Here is a 26,525-nt window from a genome sequence, read left to right as displayed (position 1 = left end):
CTTACGCACCTATTTTTGCATAAATGATTAACCTTTTCTTTGTGGTTTTTGCATTGAGGTAGCCAAATAATCTGCAAACACGTACATGTTTGGATTTATACCTATTTTTACATATTCAAATGCACATGTAAATCCAGAAAATCTTTTTTCAATGTTTTTTTTATGTGTCATCCTTGAATTCGGTGATTTATGATGCATTATCTTTGGGGCAGGTACAAACACAAATTTGCAAAAATAAATCGGAAAATCTCAAGCTAAAAAGAACACTGTCATGAATGAATCAGCATTCAAATGTGGAATTTGCTCATGCAAGACAGTGTTTCCTTTTAAGAATTTTATTACGTTTGGACGTATTGGGCCCTTGTATTCAAAAACAAAATAATGTATAATATTCGTACAATAAAGTTTCTATATCCTATATTTCTTCATTCCAACACCCTCTATTTTCATTAATATCTATTTTTGCTATTTGGCGCCATTTGTTTTATTAATCTTTATCTCATACATACGCAATTATATTTGGACACAAACTTGCTACGTGGTTTAAACACTTTTTTTATTTTTTTCTGGACTGACATTACTTTTGGAAAGCCCTATATTAACAATGGGCAACCAAATATCGTTTACGGTCTTAGACAGCGAGCTGCAGCGCCAAAAAATTGCCGAGACAATGTATTTAGCTCTGGACCCGCGAGGCAAAGCAGACGCAATCATGGTTATTGTATTGTCCTCTATTTACTTTGTTGATTTTTTGGCGGTTGCGTTTTTACTATGGAACAGAAACTATCCGCCGCTAAAATCAAAGGGTCCAATACTCATGACCCTGATGATGGCGTCGTCTGCATTCTGGTTTGTCGGTGACCTGATTGCCAACGGACACCTGCGCACTGCAGGTACGATTATGAACAATTGCATGGCGTTTGGCGTTTGGGTTCGGCTTTTGTTGGGCGCATGCACCATGTGTATCCTCACTTCGTTTAGGGCGTACGGATTATATCGCGTGTTCTTTCTCAATCTGCCGTATCATACCATTGGACTCTACCTGCCGTTTGCCATTACTACACGTGTCTGCTTATTGTTGGAATTATTTCGCAGGTTTTGAAGCCTGAAATTACCATATATTACGAGGAGAAAATTGACTTGTGGTTGCACACCTATCATTCAAAGCAATGCTCTTTGTATTTTTGTGGCTGACATGGGCTGTTATGATAGGGGTTTTTTGGAAGATTCGCAACATCAAGAGTTCGTTCAACGAGAGGCGCGAGATGATGGTGACATGCACAATCATATTTGGAGCCCTCGTGTTTATGACAATTATGAACTACACAAGTCAGTTTTATGCCCTGAAAACAACCCTTCGTGTGGTAACTACTGTTTTGAGTCATTTAGCAACCAACGCACTGTGGTGGATTATCATGGCTGTGCCCATGTACAACTGCATATTTAGCCGACAGGAGTATGTCAGTCAGTGGATTTTAAAGCTGGGCAAGGACGGTCTGCAGAATGAGTACGACATCAACCCAAATGCAACTGGCGGGCATAGTAACATATATTTGTCCTCCTACAATGCGCACAGCAATGACGTAAAGGGGGATAAAGGATTTTGCAAATGACTAACGGAAGCTATCAGAGCAAGGAGGCCGATTCCAGATTAAGCTCACAAAATACTTTTTCAAGGGCTCCCGAAAGCCCACTTTATGGTAATAATGACGCGGCTTATATACAGGGCTTGCAGTCAATGAGCGCGATGGAGCGCCGTCAAGAGAGCATTATAATTGAAACAAGACCAGAGTCACCAACTTTTAATGCATTAAACAGATATTAACTAGAATCATATTAATGAATTTTACATAGACAAAATTTATGTTGTTATACTTTGGTAATGCTGCTCAAGGCTAAAAAACAAAATTTGGGCGACTAAATAAAAGTAGCAGCAGTGCAAAAAATAAACCCATGTCTTTAATTTTATTAATTAAAATATTTGGGCTTAAATTACGAATGTTACATAATACAAGGCACGCGTAATGTAAATAGGGTTTATATTTTATATTTAAAATTTTGTTAATCGATATATCAGATTTGTGTTTTTAGTAACATTAGTTTATTGCTTTTGGCAACAAAGTTGCTGAGACTGCTGGCAAGTGCTAAGTAATAAAAATCATTTTTTGCTCAAACTGAAATACAATGCCATTGCAAATGGAAATCTGCAGGCTCATAAATATTTGAGCAGTCTTTATTTTAAATAATAAAAATAGATAGCCTTGTATAGTTTGAAAACTGATTATTAGGCATTTTCAGCGGATGGCAGGCCGTCAGCAGTAAGTGCAAAGTCGTGCATTGACAGTATTATTTGTGTGGTAATTCCTGCAAACTGACAATCTTAATTTTGAGTGTCGGCGTTCAGAAACCGCTTTTCTCATTTTTCGACACTGTAGCCCACCAATTAAATCAGTCCTTGAAGCCCAACGAGCAGCAAGAATTTTACGCTTATAGTTATTTTTACATCGTACAATTGTTTTCTTTGTGGGTTTTTTAGTACCGAGTCAAAACGTGTAATGGCAATATATGTGATGTTTCCTGCAGTGGTTTCTTATTATTTTATTAAATTGTAAATCAAAGGCTGTATTTTTAATATATGCTTATTGCTGCCACTTTTTGTCATTTTTAAAGGTTTTGGTTGAGCATGCTTGCAAAGCCTTTTAAGTTAACTTGATAAAGAAAAATTAATGCAACTGGTAGAAAAAAGTACGCCAGTGTCTGCAAATATTTTCAATGAAACACGTAAAGACAAATCCGCATGGTAATCAATTTTTATTATTAAAAAATACTAGTATTTCGACGTGCGTATGTGCTATTTATCTGCACCGCTGCACATAAACCTCCAGTCTTATTTTTGAAGGGTTATTCAACTGGCTTTATTTTGTAATTTTTATTATATAATACTTATATTTTTCAGACTACAACCAAATATACATACGGCGTACAGAGGATGGGCAACCAGATATCATTTACGGTTGTGGAAAGCGAGCCACAGCGTCAAAAAACGGCGAGGTGTTAGAATTAAGGTGGAGCCACAGGGCAAAGCAGATGCAATAACGGTTCCTATATTTTCAATTGCCTACTCGGTTAATTTTTTGGCGGTTCTATTCTTACTGTGGAACAGAAACTACCCGCGTTAAAGTCAAAGGGCCCAATACTTATGACTTTGGTAATGGTTGTATGCACAATCTGGTTTGTCGGTGATCTTCAAGACAACGGACGCCTGCGCACTGCGGGTACGGTTATGATCAACTGCAAGCCTTTCGGGTTTTGGATGCGAGTTTGTTAGGCGCGTGCAATATATGTGCACTGCTTGCATTCAGGGCGTACGGGTTGTACCGCGTGTTCTTTTTAGTCCTTACATACCACACCGTCGGACTCTACCTGCCGTTTGTTATTTACTACGCAATCATGCTTGTCTACGGAGTGGTTTCGCAAATATTAAAGCCAGCTCTACAATGGTGTACTTTGCGGCCCTCGATATCTGCAAATATAACATTGTTTTCAGGTCATCACTATTTGTATTCATGTGGCTATGGATTGCTATGATGGCCGTTCACTGGAAGATTCGCAACATTAGGAGCTGTTCAACGAGGGTCGCGAAATGACGGTGACGTGCACAATAATATTTAGAATACTTATTATTTCCACGGTTATAAGCTACGTACGCCCATTTTATCTCTGCATGTGTCTTTGCGCATATTGACCACAACTCTGAACCATTTTTGGGCCACTGTGTTTGGTGGCTACTAATGGCAGTACCCTTGTACAATTGCATGTTTAATTGCAGGAGTATCTTAATCGGTGGATTTTGAAGTTGCGCAAGGACGATCTGCAAAACGAGTACGACATAGATATGGACGCAACCGGCGGCCACAGCCATGGATTGTCAGTATCGTACAATGTGCGAGATAACATGCTGCGTTCAAATACCGCAGGAAAGGGAGACAGTTGAGGGTTTCAACAAATGAGTGACAAAAGATACCAGAGCAAGGAGGCTGATTCCAGAGAAGCATATCAGAGGACCTTTGCATAGCCTCCTGAAAGCCCACTTTATGAAAATAGCGGAGCGGCTTATGTCCAGAACCTCGGTCACTAGGCGCAATGGAGCGTCGTTTTGAAGATATTTTAGCAGAAGCAAGGCCAGAGTCACCGTCATTTAGCGCATCCAACAGACATTACCTTTTACATTTTGAATACATAAACCACTTTGAATAAGTAACTAACGAAAGCTGTATCCATCACCATTTATTCGGCTGCGACTTGATTTATAGTTTTATGGTTGGAAAAATTCAGCGAGAATCAGAACATAGTCCAAAAATGGACAGCTCATTGAGTCGAATGTTCAGATTGACTAAAAATATAAAACGAACTTTGCTTTTTGTCGGCCAAGGCCGGTCCAAAATTCCTCACGCGTATACTGACTCGTCAACATCAAAATCAACAAAGGGCATGTCATTTTTCCAGGATGCCAACAAAAGCGCTCACTTGCTTTGGCAGCTATGTGCACCAGATACATAATATCAAACTGCGTGATGGCTGACATCCTTAATATTTTTCTTCTCTGGATAAATGTTTTATTGACAAAACGAAGCGCTGTTCACAAGCAAGGCAAAAAGCCGCCTTGAGATTACGTGGGGCTACTCGCTACATCATGGAATTTGGACGAACACAAAAGCGTGTGTGTGGCAAGCAGATACAATCTTAAAAAATATTCTATTTCTATTTCATTCGGCGGCTGGTCAGACAAATGATTTTTCGCTTTTCTTTATAAAAAAGTTGATTGATCGCCTTTTCTGAAACCAACAACACGCTGTTGGCTACAAAAAAATTCCACAAATTGCGTCGCGTGTTCCGTCCAATAAACCAAATTGCGGAAGTTTTGATTGGCAGTCTTTCTACGATTTTAGCACGTTTTACGAAACATGATAATTTTTTTCTGGCGAATACAAAATTGAAGCCTATTTGATTTATTCTTTTCAAAAAAGGACGTTATTTTTAATGGTGACACCGCACTATTGTCTACTCTGTTTTTATATTGTCGATTTGGTTTACAAAATAATCCAAAAAACATAGAGCCGAGTCCGAGCATGTTGAAAGCAAGTGTATTATACTTTTTTGCGTATACATAAACAAACAACGAAAAAGGTGAAGATCACCTAACTGCATTTGGAATACTGATACGCACATTTTAGTTTTTTTACTCTCGCTCATTCCGACCGTTGAATCCTGCGTCTAATTATTGATTTATTTAACTATTGCTTAGTAGTTAGGATTACCACATTTCCATCTGGGGTATGCGAGAATGTCGGCATCCGGATTTAGTCTCTTGGCCAAGAAGCCATCTGCACTGTCCGAAATTCTCGTACAAATACTTCCTTTATGCCCAACTAAAACATCGTTCAATAGTATTTTTCTTTCCCTCAATTTGTGCAACGCTCAGCCTACATATTTTATTTCATTTTTACTTGTCTGCTATACGTGAATTTTTGGGCGCGTTTTTCGAAACTCCATCTATCCATCTATTACATATTCTATTTTATTATCTCCAAAGCATTATTCTGCGCATCGTTCAATTCCCACATAAATATTAGTCACATACAATTAACCACGCCACATTCACAGAATGGGCAACCACCTATCGTTTACGACGCCGAAGGGCGAGTTATTACGTCAAATGTTTATCGAGGCGGCCGGGTATTCTTTGGATCCGCGCGGCAAGGCGGACGCAATCATGACGGTCATAATCACATCTGTTTATACTCTGGGTCTTTTGGCGGTTGTGTATATGCTGTGGAACAGAAACTACCCGCCGCTAAAGTCAAAAAACCCAATAATCATGGCGCTAACAATGGTGGCATCCATACTGTGGTTTGTCGGGGATCTCCAGTCCAACGGGCATTTGCAGCTTGCCACGTCGTCCATGACTAATTGCAAGGGATTTGGCGTGTGGATGCGCATTCTGCTTGGCGTCTGCCTCCTGGCTTCGCTGATTGCACTGCGGGCGTACGGATTGTACCGCGTGTTTTGTCGAAATCTTCCTTACCACAGTTTTGGACTGTACCTACCTTTTGGACTGTACCTATTGTGCTTGGTCATATATGGCGCTGTTTCGCAAGCATTGAGTCCTTCCATTACGACCCAGTATTTGCTTCTGTTGGACATCTGCAATTCCCATCCGTCATTCAAGGCGGCTCTATTTTCGTTCATGTGGGTGTCCCTTTTTGTTGTGATATTTATCCACTGGAAGATCCGCAACATTAAAAGCTCGTTCAACGAGACCCGCGAGATGACAGTCACATGCGCCATTGTATTGCTTTTACTCGTATTCGAGACTGTCATGAACTATGTTAGTCCGCAGTATCCCTTGAACGTCCGTCTGCGCATAGCGACCACATCGTTGGACCACTTTGCGACAAATGTAATGTGGTGGCTAATCATGGGCGTACCCTTGTACAACTGCATGTTTAATCGGCAGCGCTACCTCAACAACTGGGTTTTTAAGCTACGCATGGATGGTCTACAGAACGAGTACGATGTCGACTCGGACGCTGCTGTCGCCAAAAAGCAAGGCATGCCGAACTCATATAATATGCGCGGTACAATGAAGCTGGCAAGCACAACGGGAAACAAGGAAGTTGGGTTTTACTATGCGAGAGACAATGGAAACTACAATGGAAATGCAAGTGTTTCTATCCAAAACGCGCAAAATGCCTTTTCTCAGAACTTTGAAGACCCACTGTATACAAATGCTGGCATTTACTACAGCTTGGATTCTCATTTACCGGGTGTGGCGGGGCATCGCCAAGATAATATTATAATGGAGATAATCCCAGAGTCACCACAAAACCATTCAACATCGCCAAAGTTACGACCGCTATCGCAAAATGTGGGAAAGTGGGAAGGTTCAGCTAACAGTTCTGATCGCTACATTGTACCACTGGGCGAGTCACAGTTGTACACACCGATATCATTCCCCGATGCTGTAATGACCGCGCCTTTCAAGCCAGGCGCGGCTCAAAACGGGCATTTGGACCACTACGATTCCCACGACCGACAATTGATTTAGTGCTTAATAAATTAAATATTTGTATATTTGTATATCGACTACCAATTTAAATGTTTTAACAATTTGATGAGTTGGTTCAATATACTTCTTGAATGCATTTAAGCTATAAGAGTGTGCTAGTGAAAAGCCGTGCAAGACAAATACATAACAAATTTACTATCTGTTAATATTTAGTAAAAAGTATAAATCATAATAATTATGATACATTAAAGTGCACTTCAAATCAATCCACAACTTTTAAATATATTCCGCGTGTGTATTAAGTGTAGTCATTTGGCAAGGCGGCTCTTTTTATTGCTAATTTTTTACACATGCCTAAAGTCAATCATTCTGTGCAACTGATTTTTTTTAGAAACAATGAGCTGTTGTTTGGGCAAAACTGTGCATATTGTGTAGATTATACACACATGTCTATACATTCGAATATCAAATATTGATTTCAATACAAAAAATAAGTGATTGTTTGTTTTTTTCTTTGTTGGTCGTTTTTTGGTTTATGAAAAGAAGTCATGTTCCAATGGGTCGATCTAAAAAATCAGTGTTAAACATTGGTATTGTTACACACTACCAACCGCAAACCTACATACTAGGCATCGGCTAATTCAACGAGGGCATTATTTTCCTTACTTATTCTCTTATTGCTTTTTATTTCCTATTCGCCCTATATTTATATTTAATTTTTAGCCATTTAATACCAATCTTATTTTATAATAATGGGCAGCCGTTTAGCTTTTATACCGACCGAAAGCGAGCTAGCACGCCAGAAAGCCGCCGAGATAATTGTGCTTAAAAATGGATCCGCGCGGCAAAGCAGACGCAATAATGATTGTTGTGTGGTCGTCCATCTACTCACTGAACTTTATGACAATTGCGTATATTTTGAGGAACAGGAACTACCCGCCACTGAAAGCTAAAAAACTGTCAGTAATGGCTTTAATAATGGTGGTATCTGTAATTTGGCTTGTTGGTGACCTCCAGGTCAACGGGCACGTTTCTTTGGTAAACACACCCATGATCAACTGCAAAGCGTTTGGCGTGTGGATACGGGTTTTAATGGGCATGTGTGGCATGTTTTCTTTGATTGCTCTAAGGTCTTATAGATTGTACCGCGTTTTCTATTTATTTTGTCCATACCATAGTCTAGGGCTTTACCTGCCGTTTGCCGTGTACTGGTTCTGCGCGCTTATTGTTGGAGTTTTTTTGCAGGCCTTGAAGCCTGAGTACACAGTATACTATGACTCGCCCCTTGACATTTGCAAATACCACAAGGCATTTCAGGCCATTCTGTATGCGTTTTTGTGGATTTCATTGTTTATCATGGTTAATATTCACCGGAAGATCCGTCACATCAAGAGCTCCTTTAACGAGATCCGCGAGATGCTGGTGACATCCACGATAATGACACCTGTGCTTATATACATGACTAATATTCATTACATGCGCCCAAACTATCTTTTGACAGGCCACCTGCGCATAGCAAACACGTCCGTGCAGCATTTAATGTTTAATATAGTGTGGTGGCTTATCATGGGTGTACTTTTTTACAAGTGTATGTTTGACCAAGAGCAGCGCCTTAAACAATGGATTGGTAAGCTGCACAGGGACAGGTTACAGAAGGAGTACAAAGTTGATTTAAACGCACTTGCCGCTAATGCCCAAGAGTTCATGTTGAAGACAAGCTCCGCTGGAGACAGAATCATTGCCGGTTTTTACCCAATGTACGACAGCATTTACGAGGACAACCCCAGTAATGCTCCCAACAAGAAGCACGTCAGCTTTTCACAGTCTTCCAAAATATCCATTCCGTCGCATGGCCGGAGCTCATACGAACGAATCACTCAGCTGTCATCAGCAGTAGGTCGCCACCAAGAGGATATTTTACCTGTTGATACAAACGGCTACGTTGTGCCCCCGGTTGGACCACAGCTTTACATGCCAGTATCAGTTCCTGATAATGCAGCAATGGCCCCTCTCAAGCTTAGTCCAGATCATAACAGGACTTTGGACAATTACGACTTGAGCAATCGCCATTTGCTTTATCATCCGTATGCAATATACTAATGAAAATGTAATTTGTAATTTCCAGATGTTTATAGCGAAATTCCAGATTGCTAAGCGGGAGATTTTAAAACCCCATTTTCCCCAGTTTTTTTTAGCTTAAAATGTCAGAAAGTCCAGATTTTTGAAGATGCAGGGGAGTATTCAATGTTTGCGTCTGACTGGTGCTTTAGTTATGAGTTAAGTGTGATGCTTAACGATGTAATTATATTTTTGATTTCAGTTTTGAAAAATATATATTTAAATATTATTTGCATTTATTGCGTTAAATAACAATAAAATCAGTAAATAAAATGATAAGAAATTCTAAGAAATGTAGGTCGCGGATCTGATACATGCACTGGGACCAGCACCAGCACCCATAGCAGACCCAGGCTTTCTATGGGTGCACCAGTACGAGTGCCAGTGCACGCAATAGAACCAGTTCTGCTTTGGCAACCTTGATGTAGTTGTTGGAATATATAACTTTATAGTTTATCTACATGTTCATAGAACGTTCCTAAAGTGTATTTAATGAATAAGTGCTATTCACTGCAAAAGGTAAAGAGTAGAGATAATATTGCTTTGGTCACTATGGGACCTATTGTTTGTGTGGCTAAACAGCCAAGACTAGTTAATCAGTTGATCGTCATCAACCAATAGCAGTAGAACTCGTGTTGAAGTGACAGCGACGAGCTGGAAGACAAGCACAAGGCAAAGTGCGTGACAAAACAGTGGTGAGCGCAAGGCAGTATGCAAGACGGAAAAGCAGCAGCAATTGCAAGGCAGAGTGCGAGATGGAGAAACAGCGGTGAACAGAGAAAAAATAGCGGTGAGCGTATGGCAGTGACTCAGCGACAATGATGATAAGTACAAGTATAATTACAAGTACAAAACCAAATTCCCTATAATATGAAGTTACGAGTGAAAACATTAAAATAAAACTGCTAATATTACTAAGAAAAACGACTTCAAATAAGAGTATGAAAATTGAAAATTAATGAAGATAATTAATGAAAAGCGTCTTATCTTGTGGGCGCAAATTATAGTATTTTTTACTCTCATAGTTTGCATCATTATTGCCATTTTATCTCCCCGCATTCTAATTTGCATATACGTTTTATTAGATTCTATGCTCATCGTATGTGTATTTAAATTACCATCTTGTTCTTCCGGTATAGAATCCTCCTCTTTTCTTAAAACCAATTTTTTAGTCTAATATAATACTAGTAAAACAAAATGGTACGATTGCATTGAATAAACTTATACCTATCAACATAATAATATAAAATAATTTTAAAGAGGGGAGAAAAAAGCAAATAGATAGTTTATGCTGTAAGCAACTTTTTTGGTTTTCTGGTTTTTTATTTTTCCTCACTGAATGATGGTTCAACCATATAATTTTTATTTTCGCGTATTTTTTATCATATAAAATGTTAAGATTAAAAATGTAAGTAAAATATATGTCAGTTGAGACATGATGTTGCATAAACAAACATGTCTTTCTGAAATTATTGGCTTATGCGCATAGCAGCCAGAGCAAAGATGAAAAGGTTTTATTGTAGCTTATTTACATATAAAGAGGAACATATAAAAGGAGTGGCTTTTGAGCAGATAGGAAATGTTCTCATTTGAAAATAAATAGTTTTTTTTGATTATACCATTTTGTAACATATAATTGCATAATTTGAAGTGGTTTTATATTTTACATTTTTCACACCCTATTTTTAAATCAACTCGATCAACTTTTTATTTTTATTATTTATTATTTTATGCCCACTAGCATAGAAGCGCTCCTCAGCCTCTGCAAAATGCATTGTCCCTACTTTTTGACAGTTCTGCGCAAGCATGTTGTCACCAACCACCGTGTTACAACAGCCACGTCGAGCTCGCACAGTATATTTTTTACAAGAGCTGGATAACGAGGGCTTTAATATTGTCGACCATCTAAATCAAGGTTTCTTTAAGGAGTGTTTTATTGCCCTTTACATTGGAGATCAAAACAAATCATGCAGCAACAACCTGAGCAATGCAAACGGCAAACTCTTTAACAAGCATAAGCACAAGTTTGTCAAGGAAACCAAGTTTGAGTGCCCACAGCTCATTAGTGCGGCCTTTGTTGCTAATTACAAGGTGCGACAATCCTTGCAGCATACAAATCTCATATGTCTCAGCGCTTTAACAAGCAGTTAAAAACATGGTTGAAATAACACTTGGCGTAAAGAACAGGACTGGGCAACGGTATAAGAAACTTATGAAGGAGGTGGCCACACCAAAAATTAAATACAACAGCAGATTAGCAAGGATATCGGAATTCCGACGGGCAAGATGAAGTGGGCTCTGCTGTGCGTTAAGATCAGCAAACCGGAAGCAACTCGACACCAGTCACATTTCAGATCCTATTCTCTACGACAGGATGGAGTACCCAATTGAAAGGATTCTTGGCACCTCCTCTGAGGACTACAGTTTCGGCGACAAGGGGCCCAGTATGACTTTGTGGCCAAGAGAGTGAACCACATTGGGGTTTTGTTGAGATATCCTGGTCTTTAAATCTCAACAAAGGTGTGCGGACAATTTCCCTCTCTCCAATGAGGACATTATTGTACTAGGGTTTACGACAATTGACAAGGCCATTCTTGCATGGTGTATTCTGTATGTCACAAAGAGCCGACTCGAAGCGCTACACGAGGATAAATTTGTCCGATATTGAACTCCACAAGATTCCGCCTCTGACAGAGCTCTTAGTCAATTCTCCAGAGGAAATTTGGTCACATTGTTGTGATATATTTGTGTCGTACTCTATAAAAATGTGGGTCTAAATTATTATATTCAAGTATCAAAAATTACTTAAGGAACTGAAAAGGGGCAGTGCTGTAAACATAATGGTGTTCCTTGATGCAGCTAGCAATAACAGAAAAATATATAGTGGCCATAAGGGCAATCTTGATTCTTGAAAAGGGAAATAGTGGCTTGGAATGTGTGTTGGGCACCACATCTTGGCCGTTTTAGCTCAATTCTCAAAAGGACAAAAAACCACATAAGTTAGGAGGATCATTCATACGAATGGCGTAGCAATAATTGTATTACTCGACTCACCCGCAAACACACAGGCTAAGAGGACCAAGGCCAAGAGTATTTCACAGTCTCAGAAAGGTTCTGGCGATGCTGACAACAAAACAGCAACAAAAACAGCAATGGTGTATTCACAATAAAAAGGCTTCTCTCCCGAATACATTGATAATTTGTCAAAAATGGCATTCATGATATTGTTGACAGATCAGTTATCTGTGATACTGGTCGTAGGGATATGCTATATTGTCTGGATATAAAAGCAACTACAAAAAGGGTGAGAGGAAGGCTTTCTGCCACTCTAAATATTCCGAGCTAAAAAAGTCATGAACGCGTTTCATTGGATCTGTAAAAATGCAAAAAAGTCTTCAGCTTGATCCCGCGAAGCTCGCCAAGGCGAAATAAATGGCTGGTATATGTCTGTTGGGGATGCCAAGCGTGCGCTCAACCACCCTGCTTCAGCACACTTGATTGCAAGTTGTATGTCGAGTATCTCCTTCAGTGCCGGAAAGAGGATTTTGTTTTGGGAGAACACTATTACAACATTCAGGCCCTCAGCAAGAGTCGAAAGTACGATGGCAGCAGCTCAACCGACCCCTTGTACCACAAGCTCTGCTAGCTTTCTTTTGTTAACAGAAAGTGCGCCAATGTCGAACTCGCAAAAACTTTACATGCAAAATTTGGGCCAGATACAGTCCTTATCCTTGGTAATTGGACCCAGGCATGACCCGTTACCATGAGCCAATCCGTGGCAAGGGGCTGCGGAAAATGCCAATAGGTCAGGGATTCACTGTTTATTTGATCGACAAGTATTGTACTTCAACGTTTCCCCACTGTGTGAGTAGGATGAAGTTTCACAAAATTGATTATCCTCGTCTAAAGAACCCTAAGCACAAGTACCACGTCGCAATGGCAGCAACAGCAGAATGGTCAGCACAGCAGGAGCAGGTGGCTGCAACAGGCGTTAATACAATTCCAGCAGTAGAAAAATCTCGCCAAATTTCATGACACGGCTTGCTCCACTCCACAATGTAAAACAGTCTGCAAACCTTTAGGGCCGACGGAACCAAGATCAAGAATGGCGAAAAAGTGCCATCAGGCAGACAGAAGTGGAATCGTGACATGGCTGTAGTGCTAAACTTTTGTATCATTCTTAACTCCCTTGCAGGCGAGCGTCCTCCCTGTTCTTGCGCAAAAATGGATCGTCAGGGTTGGCTGAAGCCGAGTCAACAGCGACACCCGAGACCTTGATTAATACCAAGTTTGTGCGCAAGAAGCCATCTGCCCCTGCTTCTTTCTTTAAAAAAGCAGCGAACTGATTAATATCCTCAACTACAGTGGTATATTGCCACTAGTTTCTAAATACTTTTTAGGTTGCTAGTCAATCTAAGGGAAGGATGTCGTTTTGAAGGATATCTGTAGCCTCATTTTTTCCTATAGTGTAAATGTGCCAAATAAATTTAAATAAATTACTTTACCAGCGAAAATTACAATTGTTGAGTTGTAAAGCTCAAAAAAATCTTGGTTTGAGATTTTTACATTTATTTAAATTCAGATATTGTACCGCACAGATTAGTATTAAAAAGATAAGTGCATATTGATTTATAAATTGACCAAATCGCTGCTCAAACTAATAAAATAAAGAGAAACCAAAATTAAAACAATTTACAAAAATTTGATTGCTGCGTGTTAAAGACAAAAGCATACTACCAAGCTCATCACGTTGTGGATTAAACCGGATATTTTGCCGAACATCACTGGATGCAAATCTTTTTACATGATTAGTGCCTTTTGCATGCTACCTTTATTTTTCTTTGTGAAAATTTTTCGGGTCAAGCAGAAAAATGGGTAAACTGGGCTGCTTTTCTACACAAAACCCAATTATTTATTCGATTACTAATGTGGTTTTCTGCCTGCTTTTCACAAATCCAATTAATTGATACACTTTTCCCATCTGTATTTAGAAAATACGTTTTTTTCTATTGATTTGTAATTATTGTTTTCTTATTTTCTTCTCAATTATAACTATACTTATTGCATAATCTATATTTTTAGACTACAGTCAGTTGTAAATTCCACGTACACAAAATGGGCAACCACATGTCATTTACAGTGACGGAAAGTGAGTTGCAACGCCAAAAAATCGCCAAGACAATGAGCTTATCTCTAGATCCGCGAGGCAAATCAGACGCAATAATGATGACAGTATTTATGGCTACATACTTTATCAATCTACTAGTGGCCCTCTTCTTACTGTGGAACAGAAAATACCCACCGCTAAAGTCAAAGGGGCCAATACTCATGACCTTAATGATGGTAGTATCTGTGGTCTGGTTTGTCGGCGATCTCCAAGGCAATGGGCACCTGCCTTTGGCAAACACGCCACTGACTAACTGCAAAGCGTTTGGATTCTGGATGCGAATTCTAATGGGCGCGTGCACCATCTGTGCATTGACAGCATTCAGGGCGTATGGACTGTACCGTGTTTTTTCCTGAATCTTCCCTACCACACCGTCGGACTCTACCTGCCGTTTGTCATCTATTACACGATCATGCTTGTTTACGGAATTGCTGCGCAGGTACTGAAATCTTCTTTAACTATAGAGTACTCTGCGTCTCTCGACATCTGCAATTATACCCGGCTATTCAAGACGTCACTATTTGTGTTCATGTGGCTGAGCTGGGTTGCTATGATGGGGGTATTCTGGAAAATTCGTAATATCAAGAGTTCGTTCAACGAGGGTCGCGAAATGATGGTAACATGTGGAATCATATTTGTATTGCTTGTAGCTGCAACAACTATAAACTTTACACGCCCAAGTTATCCACTGTACCTTTCATTGCGCATGCTAACCACAATTTTAAACCACCTTGCAACTACAGTACTCTGGTGGCTTATTATGGCAGTGCCCATGTACAACTGTATGTTTAATCGGCAGGAGTACCTCAGTCGGTGGATTCTGAAGCTGCGCAAAGACGGTCTGCAGAACGAATACGATGACGACCCAAGCGCACCCAGTGGTCATAGCCATGTACTGTTGGCGTCGTACAATGTGCAAAATAACATGCTGTATTCAGGTACCAGTGGCAAGGGTGATAGCAACGGATTCAAACAACTTGGAGACGGAGGCTACCAGAGCAAGGATAACATATCTCAATCAGGTTTTCGCGGGAAATTTACACAGCCTCTCGAAACTACGATTTACCATAATAACGACACAGCTTACAATCAGAATTCTCGGTCTTTGGGTGCAATAGAGCAACGCCTGGAAAACGTCATAATGGAAGCAAGACCAGAGTCGCCGACATTTAACGCATCAAACGGAATTTAGAATCCTATCACTGTAGTATGTTTATGCTTACTTAATACAAAATTCTCATCTTAGTTTTAGAATTTTCAAATGTATGATACACATGGCCAGACTAAATTAGCATTTTACCTTGCTCAGTTTGATAATAATTAGGCTAAAATACTCTTTAAATAATATTCAAGCAAAATCTTTGATAAGGTAATATTTTTCACACCCAAATATTTTGTCTTAACTTTGCAATATAAAAAATCAGTTTGCCAAAATTATCCCGATAATATAATTGTAAAAAATCAATTGTTTTAATATAATTGTTTGATTTTATTGGGTTGTATGGCTCTTAAATGCACCAGGCATTTAGACAAATTTGAAATTCAAGCCTAGTTGGTAAAAATCAGCAACTGTTATAATTATACTGGGAAGAAACACGAGTTTGAATCTGAATTTGTCCCCCAAAGATGTATATCAATATTAATGTACTTGTTTTTTATTTCTTATCATTCCCGACTTTTAATATTTTCACACAAAGCCCATTCACGTTTTGTTGGTCTGACGATATTCAGACACTCTTTTGCATATTTTGTTACAATCCATTTTCCGCTTGTTCTTTGTGTTTTGCATGCATTGTTTGCGTAGACCTTTTTTGGTTTCCACAAGACTCACTAATCGTTCTATCCACACACCTACCCATCTATCTATTCATTCATTTTTTGTATATTTACAAATTGTATAATATTTTAAATATATTGCAGCTGCATGTATGCATTTACCCCCAGAAAGTCATTTGTTTTTAAAAAATAATATAAAAGTATGTCAACAAAAACAAGGAACAAATGCACATAATAATATTTTTAATTCAAAAAGCATAGTAAAATATGATTCACCGGCTGTTTGTATTTCTGTGCTCACTCATTTACTCATTCACGCATTTCTATTGTGATTTCTGCTTTACGATATATGCAACCGCTCTTTTTTTGATGAGAGGTTCATGTACTTTTTATTTTACTACATTGTCAATTCATTTTTCAGACTCGACTTATTTTACGCTAATATTGTTTTGCTATTATATTTTTTATTTAACAAATGGGAAACCAGCTATTGTTTTCACTGACAAAATGCGAGCTGGGGCGTCAAAAGGTTGGCTTGGCCATGGATATGAAGGTGGACCCACGCAGCAAAGTGGACAAAATCATGCTTATTGTTATTTCAACAATCTATTTGATAGACTTTGTGGCAGTACTCTACATGCTGTGGAACATAAAGTATCCGCCGTTGAAGGCCAAAAATCCAACCATCATGACCCTGGTAATGATTGCATCTATAGTGTGGTTTGTTGGTGATCTGCAAACCAATGGACACGTTCCTCTGGCAAACACACCCATGACTAACTGCAAGGCGTTTGGAATTCGGGCTTGGTTGTTGTCTAGCGTATGTTTATATAACTCATTGATATTGTTGAGGGCGTATGGAATGTACCGTGTTTTACCTTCATCTCCAGTATCACGGCCTGGGACTTTATCTTCCGTATTTTTGTATATCCTGTGTCTAATTGTCTTTGAAGTTATTGCACAAGTGCTTAGTCCTGCCATATTAACTGTATACGTTTCGGGCTTTGACATTTGCTCCTACACTGCGGGGTTCAAGGCGGCCATGTTTGGGTTTCTGGGGGCGACTGTGCTTATTGGGGCAATTTCTCTTTGGAAGGTCCACAGTATCAAGAGCTCGTTTAACAAGAGCCGGGAAACGCTTATTTCGTACATTATTATGGTTGTAGCACTTGCGTTTGCAATTTCAGTTTTGTACATTGATCCAAAATACACCCTAAACGTACGTTTGCGCATCATCTTTACATCGCTGTTGCATTTCCTGGCAAATATATTGTGGTGGCTTATCATGGAGATGCCCATGTACAAATGTCTGTTTGATCACGAGCGGTATCTCAAACAGTGGATCAGCAAGCTGCGCAAGGACGGACTGCAAAAGTAGTACGATATCAATTCAAACACGTCCACTGCCAACAGCCACCGACTCTCAAGCTCGCACAACAGAAACAGCACACTGCTAGCAAGCAACAAAGGTTGCAAAAAGAACGGAAATTTTTATACAATGAAAGAAAGTGTTTATAAAGACGGTGACAGTATTAGAGAAGGCAGATGACCTTGATGTGAAGCACTTTTTATTATATTTTAATTTTAATTCATAATAATTCACAAATTAAGAATTTTACAATTGTTTCTGGGTTAAAGGCTGTTATAATTTACTAATTTTTAATGTCATGACGCAACATTTTTGCAACGTGTAGATGTAATAAATAACAATGAGGTTTACAAGGAATTTATATATAGTTTTCTAAGTATAATTACTCATATTATTCAGCTTTTGTTATATTTAACATTTGTTATAAACCAACTCAGTTATTCAATTGTACAAATGTATACAAAGTCTACGACTGGTATATTCAATGTGTTAATGTACGCTTGGAGTGCCAAAAAATGACGCTGCAAAATTAGAACATATACTTACAAGCATGAATTGAATTAAAGCCTGCATACCAAGCAAGTAAACCCCATTTAATATTTTGCAAAAATCTTTTTTCTGAAAGCTCTGTTTGTTACTGTTTAGTATTGTGCTTGTGACTTTTGAACGCCTTGGGATCGCCACTAGTAAATATTGCTTTTAGCTGCTTGCATGCAAGCATACTTGGTGTCTTACTGTGATAACACAAAACAGGCAATAATTGACGATCGCCAGCATTGCAAGTATTCGACGTGGAACGAGTGACACTTAGCCAGTTATAGCTCTAAGGTAGAGCAAAAACAGAAAGGTTGAAATAGGCAAAAAAATATAAAAAGCCAGATAATTACTTGTTTTAAACACAAACAAAGCCCAGAGGCAGTGAAACGATAAAAATACAACTTAAAATGTGGGAAATTGTATATCGTTTTATAATTGGCTCACACACCCCCAATCGGTTTTTTGTTTATTTCATTTTGGTATTTAATTATTAGTTGCTTAAAATACACGTGTTTTTTTGCAAAAGCAACTAACAATGTTATAATAATTTAATAAAAATAAACAGATTTTCACGTTTACCATTAAAGGAAATTGCTGTTCTGTTATTGAATTTTCAGTGTCTACATTTATTTGCGTCTGATTTTTTTTGTTGCCATGAATTATATTTTTTGTTCCCATACAAAATTTTCATATAAAGGCACCTTTAGTTTCGTTCCGATTTTAGTTTAGCACATCTTAAATTCCCATCAATTTTAATTACAAAGTACACATATTATACACCTTTTTTACAATACTATTTTTTATTTTACCAAATACTTTTTATTCAACCCCTATTTCTTTGGGAAATGGGCAACCGGTTGTCATTTTCAGTGACGGAAACTGAGCTGGCGCGCCAGAAGTCCGTTGAAGATATGAACTTAACGTTAGATCCACGAGGCAGGGCTGACGCAATCATGCTAGTTACCATTGCAACAGTATATGCAATAGACGCTGCAGCGGTCATATTTATGCTATGGAACAGGAAATACCCCCCGCTGAAGGCTAAGAATCCTTTACACATGACTTTGATTGTGGTGGTATCCATTATTTGGTTTGTGGGGGATCTTCAAGGTAGCGGCCACTTACCCTTGGCAAACACGCCTTTGGCCAATTGCAAGGTGTTTGGGTTTTGGATGCGAGTTTTAATGGGCGTGTGCTTGCAGAATTCGCTGATTGCGCTAAGGTCGTACGGGCTGTACCGCGTGTTTGGCCGTTTTCTTCCATATCACAGTCTGGGACTATATCTTCCATACGCACTCTATTGCCTAATATTACTCACATTTGGTATTGTTGCGCAGGTGCTGGACCCTTCTATTTCAACTTATTATATTGCGGACCTTGATCTCTGCGTTTTCCATCATGGATTGCTGGCGGCAATGTTTGTGCTTTTATGGGTAACCATAGTTATTGGGGGAATCGTTCACTGGCACATCCGCGGCATTAAAAGCTCGTTTGACGAGAGTCGCGAGATGATGATTGCGTACGTCATTGTGATTGCTGCGGTTACGCTTTCAACGGCCCTGACTTATTCAACCCCACTGTATCATCTGAACGTTCGTTTGCGTATAATCTATACGTCACTAAACCATATTGCGGGAAATTCATTGTGGTGGGTCATTATGGCAAAGCCCCTCTACAAGTGTCTGTTTGATCGCGAGCGGTATCTCAAACAGTGGATCGGCAAGTTGCGCGATGACGGACTGCAGAAGGAGTATAACGTCGATTCGAACGAAGCAACTGCTGTTGTTCACGGATTTTCAAGCTCATACATCAAACGCAGCACACTGTTGGCAAGCACCAATGGGAACAAGAAAGGCGGGGATTTCCATCCAATGGAAGACAGCATTTACAGTGACGGGTATGATTCCAGGGACCGTACGAACACCATTTATTTCCAGCATTCTGAAAGCCCACTAACTTTTGACGGTGGAATTTCAAATGACCTGGGTAATTGTTTTCCGTCAGCGGCGGGACAGTATAATGGCGATGTTATGCTAGAAGTGGCAACACAATCGTTGGATTCTGAGGGCGCACGTAGAAACAACTCACTCACACAGGCTTGTCTTACTTCTCCAAGACACCCTTTGAAGTTACCAACCTTGGTGTCGTTTCCTGAGGATTCAATCACAATGCGGCGTAATCCTGGTGGCATTCAAAGCGAGAATTTGGACAATTATGATACAGAAAAGCGTCAATTGATTTAGAGTTCATTAATATATATATGGTTAACAAGTAACAAAATCATTGTTGGGCGATTGGATAGAGGAAACGCACTCAATGACTTTACATGGCATACAATAATTGGTGTAAATATAATATTTGAAAACCCAACTTGGAGTATGTGTATTATATACTCCAAAAACCCATTTGCTAATATTTTAAAAGAACGGCTGTCTAAAGGGCAAATAAAGCAGGACGATGTTGTAATGTAAAGATGGTCAAAACATAAAATATTGTGAGTTTTATAAGTAAAACTTTGGCAAATATTTTGTGCTTCAATTCAATTGAACATTGAAAAAAAGCTTGCAACCAGTCGAGATATATGCATAAATCAATTTACAAATGCACATTCAATGTAGATCTTTTTGCTTGCATATATTTTTGCACATAATTGATTGCCGTTTTCTTTGTAGTATTTTGCATCATGCCAACCAGATGACTACTCAATCTTCTTTCTAATGCCAAAGCCTACACGCAAATCCAACATATCCGATATATTGCCTTCTTGCTGTTCACCAACAATTATTTGACTTTTTTTACAACTATGAGTCGGAAAAAAGAAAACCGCGTCCGATTGTTTCACTTAAAAATCGTTTCCCCTTGATATGCCTTTTCTTATCTTTATAAGCATTCTCAATGATTATGATATTTCAAAACTTTTGCTTTTTATTTCATATACTTTTTAATTATCTAAAACAGCCAGTTATACATATAATATTCAAAAATGGGAAACCAGATATCTTTTACAGTGACGGAGAGCGAGCTACAGCGCCAGAAAGCCAATGAGAGAGCGAGCACACCAATGGACCCGCGAGGCAAAATAGACGCAATAATGATGGTTGTATTTGCGTCTATTTACTCTTTCGATTTTTTGACGGTTCTCTTCTTACTGTGGAACAGAAATTATCCGCCACTTAAGTCAAAGGGTCCAATAATCATGACCTTGATAATATTGATATCTATGATCTGGTTTGTCGGCGATCTCCAAGGCAATGGGCACCTGCCTTTGGCAAACACGCCACTGACTAACTGCAAAGCGTTTGGATTCTGGATGCGAATTCTAATGGGCGCGTGCACCATCTGTGCATTGACAGCATTCAGGGCGTACGGACTGTACCGTGTTTTTTTCCTGAATCTTCCGTACCACACCGTCGGACTCTACCTGCCGTTTGTCATATATTATGCGTGCCTTCTCATTTATGGAGTGGTTTGCCAGGTATTGAAGCCTGAAATAACGGTTATGTACCTGCCGTCTATTGACATCTGCAAGTATACCCGGCCATTCAAGATGTCACTATTTGTGTTCATGTGGTTGAGCTGGGTTGCTATGATGGGGGTATTCTGGAAAATCCGTAATATCAAGAGTTCGTTCAACGAGGGTCGCGAAATGCTAATATCTTGTGGGATCATATTTGGAGCACTTTTAAGTGCAACAGTCATGAATGTCTCACGCCCCCTGTATCCCTTGAGCTTGTCTCTTCGTGTAATAACAACAGTTCTAAATCATTTTGCGGCCAATGCACTGTGGTGGATTATCATGGCGGTACCCATGTACAACTGTATGTTTAATCGGCAGGAGTACCTCAATCGGTGGATTCTGAAGCTGCGCAAGGACGGTCTGCAGAACGAGTACGATATTGATCCAAACGCGTCTGGTAACCATAGTCGTATATCGTCTTCCTCCAACAATGCACGCGAAATTATTTTGCATTCGACCATTGTGGGAGGAGGAAATAAGAGAGGATTTTTACCGATGAACGGCGGAAGCCTTCAGAGCAAGGAGTCTGATTCTAGACTAAGTTCGCAATATGTATTTTTGCGCCATTCAGAAAGCCCATTTAATGGTGATCGTGGAATCGATTACTCCCAAGGTTCGCGATCGATGGGCGCAATGTAGTGACGTATTAAGAATGCTGTAGCGGAAAATAGACTACAGTCATCGACTTTTAACATTTTGAATGAATTTTGAATGTTGCGCCCTTGGTTGTTTTTATCAACTGTTAATATAATGCTCCATATTCATTTTTATACACAACTGGTGGTATCATTTCCTGCTATTGCAACCAATGTACTATTTAAGCAAAGTATAACCCAAAATAGGAATTTTTTTATCTCAGCGGCTATTATATTGGGGATGTTGTCAAACCATTTACCTTTATTTTGCGGTCCAGCATGACCAATCACAAAAACTGTTTTAGTTTAGAAATTTAAACAGGGTATAGCATGCGTCGCCAACAAAAATTTTTGACATAAAGGAATGCCATTCGCCACCAGTAAGACCAGCAACATTTTTTATTTCAGCAAATGATTTCCCATTGCTTCATACATCCTATAAACACCCTACTGATTGGTTGGCACCTATTTGCTCAACCAATGGAGTAAGGGTTTACACTTCAAGTATATTTAAACAAATTGCCAACTAGTTGATCGTCAATCATTTTCCGCTTTTGGTATTCTCCACTGAGTAATACTGTTGTTTATTTTTATACTGAGCTTGTATGACAACCTGAGTGCATAAAACTGTCTACATTTCCGCTAGTATATTTCATCATATATTAATTTGAAATTTTATAATTGTACTTGAAATGTTTGCTTTGCGTGCATAACCAAACAAACAAAACAAACCGGAATTCTGCAAGTCACTTTAGGAAATATGATGCGCACGTATTTGGTCCAAATTGCCTTTTGGTAATAATTTTATATTACCATGTTCGTATTGGGCTACTAATATTGCCAATATTTACCTTGGCCATTCAAATCCCAGACAGCAAATATTTTAGTCCCTGAGACAAAAAGTTTTCATGGAAAGACTTGATTTACTAATATTAACTTATAAACTGTACGTTCAAAAATACTTGCATCGCCTACTCTATTGCGCAATTTAATTTAATATTACTTTTATTTTCATTAAATAACGGCACGTTATACAATAATTTGCCTGATATAATTAACAGATGGGCAACCATCTGTCATTCACCGTGTTGGAAAGCGAGCTGCAGCGCCAGATATTCGGCGAGACGATGCATTTGATGGTGGATCCGCGCAGCAAAGCGGATGCAACCATTATTATTTTTTCGATTATCTACCCGCTTAACTTTTTGGCCATGCTCTGCCTGCTGTGGAACAGGAACTAACCGCCGCTCAAATCAAAAATTTTGATACTCATGGCGTTTATAATGATGGTTTTACTGATATGGTCTGTTGGAGATATTCAAATCAACGGTCACGTATCATTGGCAAACACAGGGTTTGACAACTGCAAGGCGTTCGGTGTGTGGATGCGAATTCTGATCGGCGTATGTGGGATACTTTCCCTTATTGCTTTGAGGGCGTACATTCTGTACCGCGTGTTTTTCTTGAACTGACCTTAACCAGTCTGGCGCTTTACCTGCCATTTACCATACACTGGATGTGTATAATCGTCTACAGGATTGTTATCCAGGTTCTAAGGCCTTCCAAGACGACAGAGTACATTCAAAAGCTCGACGTTTGTGAGTTTCACTCTAGATTCAGAGCGTCTGTGTTTGCGCCTCTATGGGTCAGCCTATTAATTGTCGTCGTCGTTCACTGGATGATTCGCAATATCAAAAGCTCGTTCAATGAGAGCCGCGAGATGATGGTTACATGCACAATTATGTTTTTTGTACTGTTGTTCCAGACCATAATGAACTACGCGCGCCCACTGTACCCACTAGGCGTGCGTCTGCGTATAGTAGCAACGGCTCTGGACCTCTTTGCGATGTTCTGTAGTGGATCATTATGGCGGTTCCCCTGTACAACTGCCTATTTAACCAACAGCTTTACCTTAACCACTGGATTAACAAGCTGCGCAGTGATGGGCTGCAGAAGGGGTATGATACAGGCTCAAATACATATGCCGCTGACAATAATGCAACGTCAACCTCGTACAATATACAGAGCACATTGCTGATAACAAGTGCTGAGGGGAATAAAGGAGCCAGGCTTTTCTACGCCATGGTTGAAGATTCTTATGAGAGAAATACTGCCCCCTCTGGTAGCACTACGCACACCAGCCTTTCGCAGTCCTTTGGCATGTTCGCATTTCCCAATGAAAACATTCCAATTGAAATACTATCAGGTTTGCCAAACACTAACATTGCGCATCGGGACGTGCCAGCACGGGCTCGGCCAATTTCAACATAGCCCGATTCGCTACCACAAGATGTAGACCAGTGAAATGGTCCAACCACCGACCCTAATTGCTACGATATAACTCAGGAAATAACATACGTAAACGCACCGCCATTGTTCCCCAAGCATGTGGTTTTGGCGCCACTCAGCCTTGTTGCAGCTCACAATAGAACCTTGGACGATTGTAATTCTAGTGAGCGTCAGCTGATTTAGTCAATAAAATGTTAGCGTTTACGATAAGTGCAGTTAAATAAAAAAATACATATAAAAGTTACATGGCCAACCCAAAAGGTCATGATCTAATATGAGCATCAGGGGGAAAGTGCGGCAAAAATTGCAAGAAATTGTCTGCATATGGAGAGCGGCGACGACGGCAAGTAGAGTGTTAGATTGCAATTTTTATTAATGTCAATGTATTTAGGTATGACAAATATAAAATCCAACTAGTGGGTGAGCGGCAAAAACAGCGAGAAAGTAATAAACAGCGAGAACAATATAAATCGATGAGTCAAGGAAGAGCTCAGATGTGTGTAATAATTTAAAGAAAAATAACAGCGGCATTGTGGTGCCCAACACACATTTCAAGCCACTATCTTCCCTTTTCAAGAATCAAGATCGCCATCATGGCCACTATACACATTTCTGTTATTGCTGGCTGACATCAAGGAACACCATGATGTTTACAGCGCTGCCCACACAGCGCTGCCCCCTTTTTCAGTTAAGTAAGTAATTTTTAAGACTTGAATATATCGATTTAGACCCACATTTTTATAGAGCACGACAGGCATAAACACTATTATAAGAGGCTGCGAGATAGGAAGGGAATGCAACGAAGGGCAGCAGAAAAATTAAACATAAGATATAGTACAAAAATTATTATTATTGCTTCTACACATCATTATAATTCCGAACGCAACACATTATACAATACCTGGCGTTAGAAGGATGGCAATAAGGCAAAAGGCCACCATGTAATGCAGTGAGCTAGAAATATGAATTCTCAGACATTGTGAAATCTACGACAATATTCCTATTCTATTAGTCTAAAATACAAAAATATTGTGGTAATATTTATAATAAAAGTTCTGTGTGCTTGAATTAGTACCTTTTTTGCATTTCAGATTGTTAATACAATCCTGCTTGTGAAAAGTAACTTTAATCAAAAGTGAAAACAGTAAAACATACACATACACAAGTAAACCTGTCATGCTCTATAAAAATATGGATCTAAATTAATACATTCAAGTCTCAAAAATTACTTAAGGAACTGAAAATGAGGGGCAGCGCTGTGTGGGCAACGCTGTAAACATCATGGTGTTCCTTGATGTCAGCCAGCAATAACAGAAACGTGTATAGCGGCCATGAGGGCAATCTTTATTCTTGAAAAGGAAGGATAATGGCTTGAAATGTGTGTTGGGCACCACAAAACCCAATGCTTTTATATTTATTTTGAATAATAATAAAATAGTTAACGGCAAGTAATTTCCAATGCTATCATAAAAAATATAACTAAGCCACACTTTATTATGTTTTTAATTACAACCAGTATAACAAGTCACAATTAACCTTGACAAATTCGATTAATCCGCAATGGTCTAGTGGCTAGGATCCGACGCTCTCACCGTCGTGGCCGGGGTTCAATTCCCCGTTGCGGAACATAATTTTTGCCACTATTTTTAAAGCGGCAAGGCTTTTTGTTTTTTGGCGCTCTTTCTTTTTTACTCTGCATCTGATCAATCTCAAGCAAGCAGGTTTGGCAACTTTAAATTTTATGTTTGGTTTTTTTGCCGCTGCACAGCTCACACAAATAAATTTTCATGTATAATGTCAACTACGCAAAGCACCACAGCAACTCGCTGCGTGTTGAAATTTTGTTAAAAGCTTCTGTGATTGTATAGTATTAGCACTATCAAATACAAAAAGCGGTGAACACGTGTGTTATGAAAAGATCAAGAGACTCTTTTTCATTTGAACAAATCGCAAAATGAAAGCTGTTTGGCTGTATTCAAAACACAGCCATAGCTAATTGTCAAATGCTTGTAAAAAAAAATAAAGGCGCTCAGCACAATCAAGATTTT

At 39.2% G+C, this 26,525-nt stretch overlaps 8 protein-coding genes and 1 non-coding gene across 9 annotated transcripts; 8 read left to right on the top strand and 1 right to left on the bottom strand.

Annotated features, from left to right (window-relative positions):
• The first annotated feature begins 393 nt into the window (after nucleotides 1-393).
• BX661DRAFT_177277 (uncharacterized protein) lies at nucleotides 394-1,856 on the top strand. The gene is made up of 3 exons (XM_051534591.1): nucleotides 394-1,064; nucleotides 1,168-1,583; nucleotides 1,631-1,856. Exons 1-3 carry the CDS (start codon nucleotides 605-607, stop codon nucleotides 1,823-1,825), a joined length of 1,071 nt encoding a protein of 356 aa, XP_051394034.1. The 5' UTR covers nucleotides 394-604; the 3' UTR covers nucleotides 1,826-1,856.
• Nucleotides 1,857-3,476: 1,620 nt separating this feature from the next.
• BX661DRAFT_63648 (uncharacterized protein) lies at nucleotides 3,477-4,032 on the bottom strand. The gene has a single exon (XM_051539352.1). It carries the CDS (start codon nucleotides 3,920-3,922, stop codon nucleotides 3,596-3,598), a length of 327 nt encoding a protein of 108 aa, XP_051394033.1. The 5' UTR covers nucleotides 3,923-4,032; the 3' UTR covers nucleotides 3,477-3,595.
• Nucleotides 4,033-5,377: 1,345 nt separating this feature from the next.
• BX661DRAFT_63644 (uncharacterized protein) lies at nucleotides 5,378-7,147 on the top strand. Its single transcript, XM_051539351.1, has one exon. The coding sequence runs from the start codon at nucleotides 5,666-5,668 to the stop codon at nucleotides 7,106-7,108; it is 1,443 nt and encodes a 480-aa protein (XP_051394032.1). The 5' UTR covers nucleotides 5,378-5,665; the 3' UTR covers nucleotides 7,109-7,147.
• Nucleotides 7,148-8,203: 1,056 nt separating this feature from the next.
• Nucleotides 8,204-9,286, top strand: BX661DRAFT_177272 (uncharacterized protein). Its single transcript, XM_051534590.1, has one exon. It carries the CDS (start codon nucleotides 8,426-8,428, stop codon nucleotides 9,167-9,169), a length of 744 nt encoding a protein of 247 aa, XP_051394031.1. The 5' UTR covers nucleotides 8,204-8,425; the 3' UTR covers nucleotides 9,170-9,286.
• Nucleotides 9,287-10,578: 1,292 nt separating this feature from the next.
• BX661DRAFT_168786 (uncharacterized protein) lies at nucleotides 10,579-11,338 on the top strand (the record flags this gene model as incomplete). The annotated part of the gene is given in 3 exon segments (XM_051533469.1): nucleotides 10,579-10,595; nucleotides 10,929-11,041; nucleotides 11,058-11,338. The coding sequence occupies 3 exon segments, from the start codon at nucleotides 10,579-10,581 to the stop codon at nucleotides 11,336-11,338; spliced, it is 411 nt and encodes a 136-aa protein (XP_051394030.1).
• Nucleotides 11,339-14,176: 2,838 nt separating this feature from the next.
• On the top strand, nucleotides 14,177-14,991 carry BX661DRAFT_63638 (uncharacterized protein). Its single transcript, XM_051539350.1, has one exon. The coding sequence runs from the start codon at nucleotides 14,303-14,305 to the stop codon at nucleotides 14,708-14,710; it is 408 nt and encodes a 135-aa protein (XP_051394029.1). The 5' UTR covers nucleotides 14,177-14,302; the 3' UTR covers nucleotides 14,711-14,991.
• Nucleotides 14,992-18,720: 3,729 nt separating this feature from the next.
• BX661DRAFT_63635 (uncharacterized protein) lies at nucleotides 18,721-20,329 on the top strand. The gene has a single exon (XM_051539349.1). The coding sequence runs from the start codon at nucleotides 18,882-18,884 to the stop codon at nucleotides 20,277-20,279; it is 1,398 nt and encodes a 465-aa protein (XP_051394028.1). The 5' UTR covers nucleotides 18,721-18,881; the 3' UTR covers nucleotides 20,280-20,329.
• Nucleotides 20,330-20,939: 610 nt separating this feature from the next.
• On the top strand, nucleotides 20,940-22,329 carry BX661DRAFT_63633 (uncharacterized protein). The gene has a single exon (XM_051539348.1). The coding sequence runs from the start codon at nucleotides 21,020-21,022 to the stop codon at nucleotides 22,190-22,192; it is 1,173 nt and encodes a 390-aa protein (XP_051394027.1). The 5' UTR covers nucleotides 20,940-21,019; the 3' UTR covers nucleotides 22,193-22,329.
• Nucleotides 22,330-26,031: 3,702 nt separating this feature from the next.
• On the top strand, nucleotides 26,032-26,103 carry BX661DRAFT_t25. Its single transcript has one exon. It is a non-coding gene; the product is annotated as a tRNA-Glu (tRNA).
• Nucleotides 26,104-26,525: the final 422 nt, after the last annotated feature.

This window comes from Kickxella alabastrina (genome assembly GCF_025024165.1).
Source record: "Kickxella alabastrina strain RSA 675 chromosome Unknown BX661scaffold_3, whole genome shotgun sequence".
Lineage (NCBI taxonomy): Eukaryota > Fungi > Kickxellomycota > Kickxellomycetes > Kickxellales > Kickxellaceae > Kickxella > Kickxella alabastrina.
Note: the sequence above shows the minus strand (reverse complement) of the source record. Positions and strands in the feature narration are given on the sequence as shown.

Bases quoted from the DNA above. Each gene is read 5' to 3' on its own strand.
- BX661DRAFT_177277 (XM_051534591.1), top strand. From the start codon at position 605: ATGGGCAACCAAATATCGTTTACGGTCTTAGACAGCGAGCTGCAGCGC. The intron at 1,065-1,167 runs GTGTCTGCTTAT...TATCATTCAAAG, and splicing joins GCCGTTTGCCATTACTACAC to CAATGCTCTTTGTATTTTTG. The intron at 1,584-1,630 runs GTAAAGGGGGAT...GGAAGCTATCAG, and splicing joins ACAATGCGCACAGCAATGAC to AGCAAGGAGGCCGATTCCAG.
- BX661DRAFT_63648 (XM_051539352.1), bottom strand. From the start codon at position 3,922: ATGGCTGTGGCCGCCGGTTGCGTCCATATCTATGTCGTACTCGTTTTG.
- BX661DRAFT_63644 (XM_051539351.1), top strand. From the start codon at position 5,666: ATGGGCAACCACCTATCGTTTACGACGCCGAAGGGCGAGTTATTACGT.
- BX661DRAFT_177272 (XM_051534590.1), top strand. From the start codon at position 8,426: ATGGTTAATATTCACCGGAAGATCCGTCACATCAAGAGCTCCTTTAAC.
- BX661DRAFT_63638 (XM_051539350.1), top strand. From the start codon at position 14,303: ATGGGCAACCACATGTCATTTACAGTGACGGAAAGTGAGTTGCAACGC.
- BX661DRAFT_63635 (XM_051539349.1), top strand. From the start codon at position 18,882: ATGGGCAACCGGTTGTCATTTTCAGTGACGGAAACTGAGCTGGCGCGC.
- BX661DRAFT_63633 (XM_051539348.1), top strand. From the start codon at position 21,020: ATGGGAAACCAGATATCTTTTACAGTGACGGAGAGCGAGCTACAGCGC.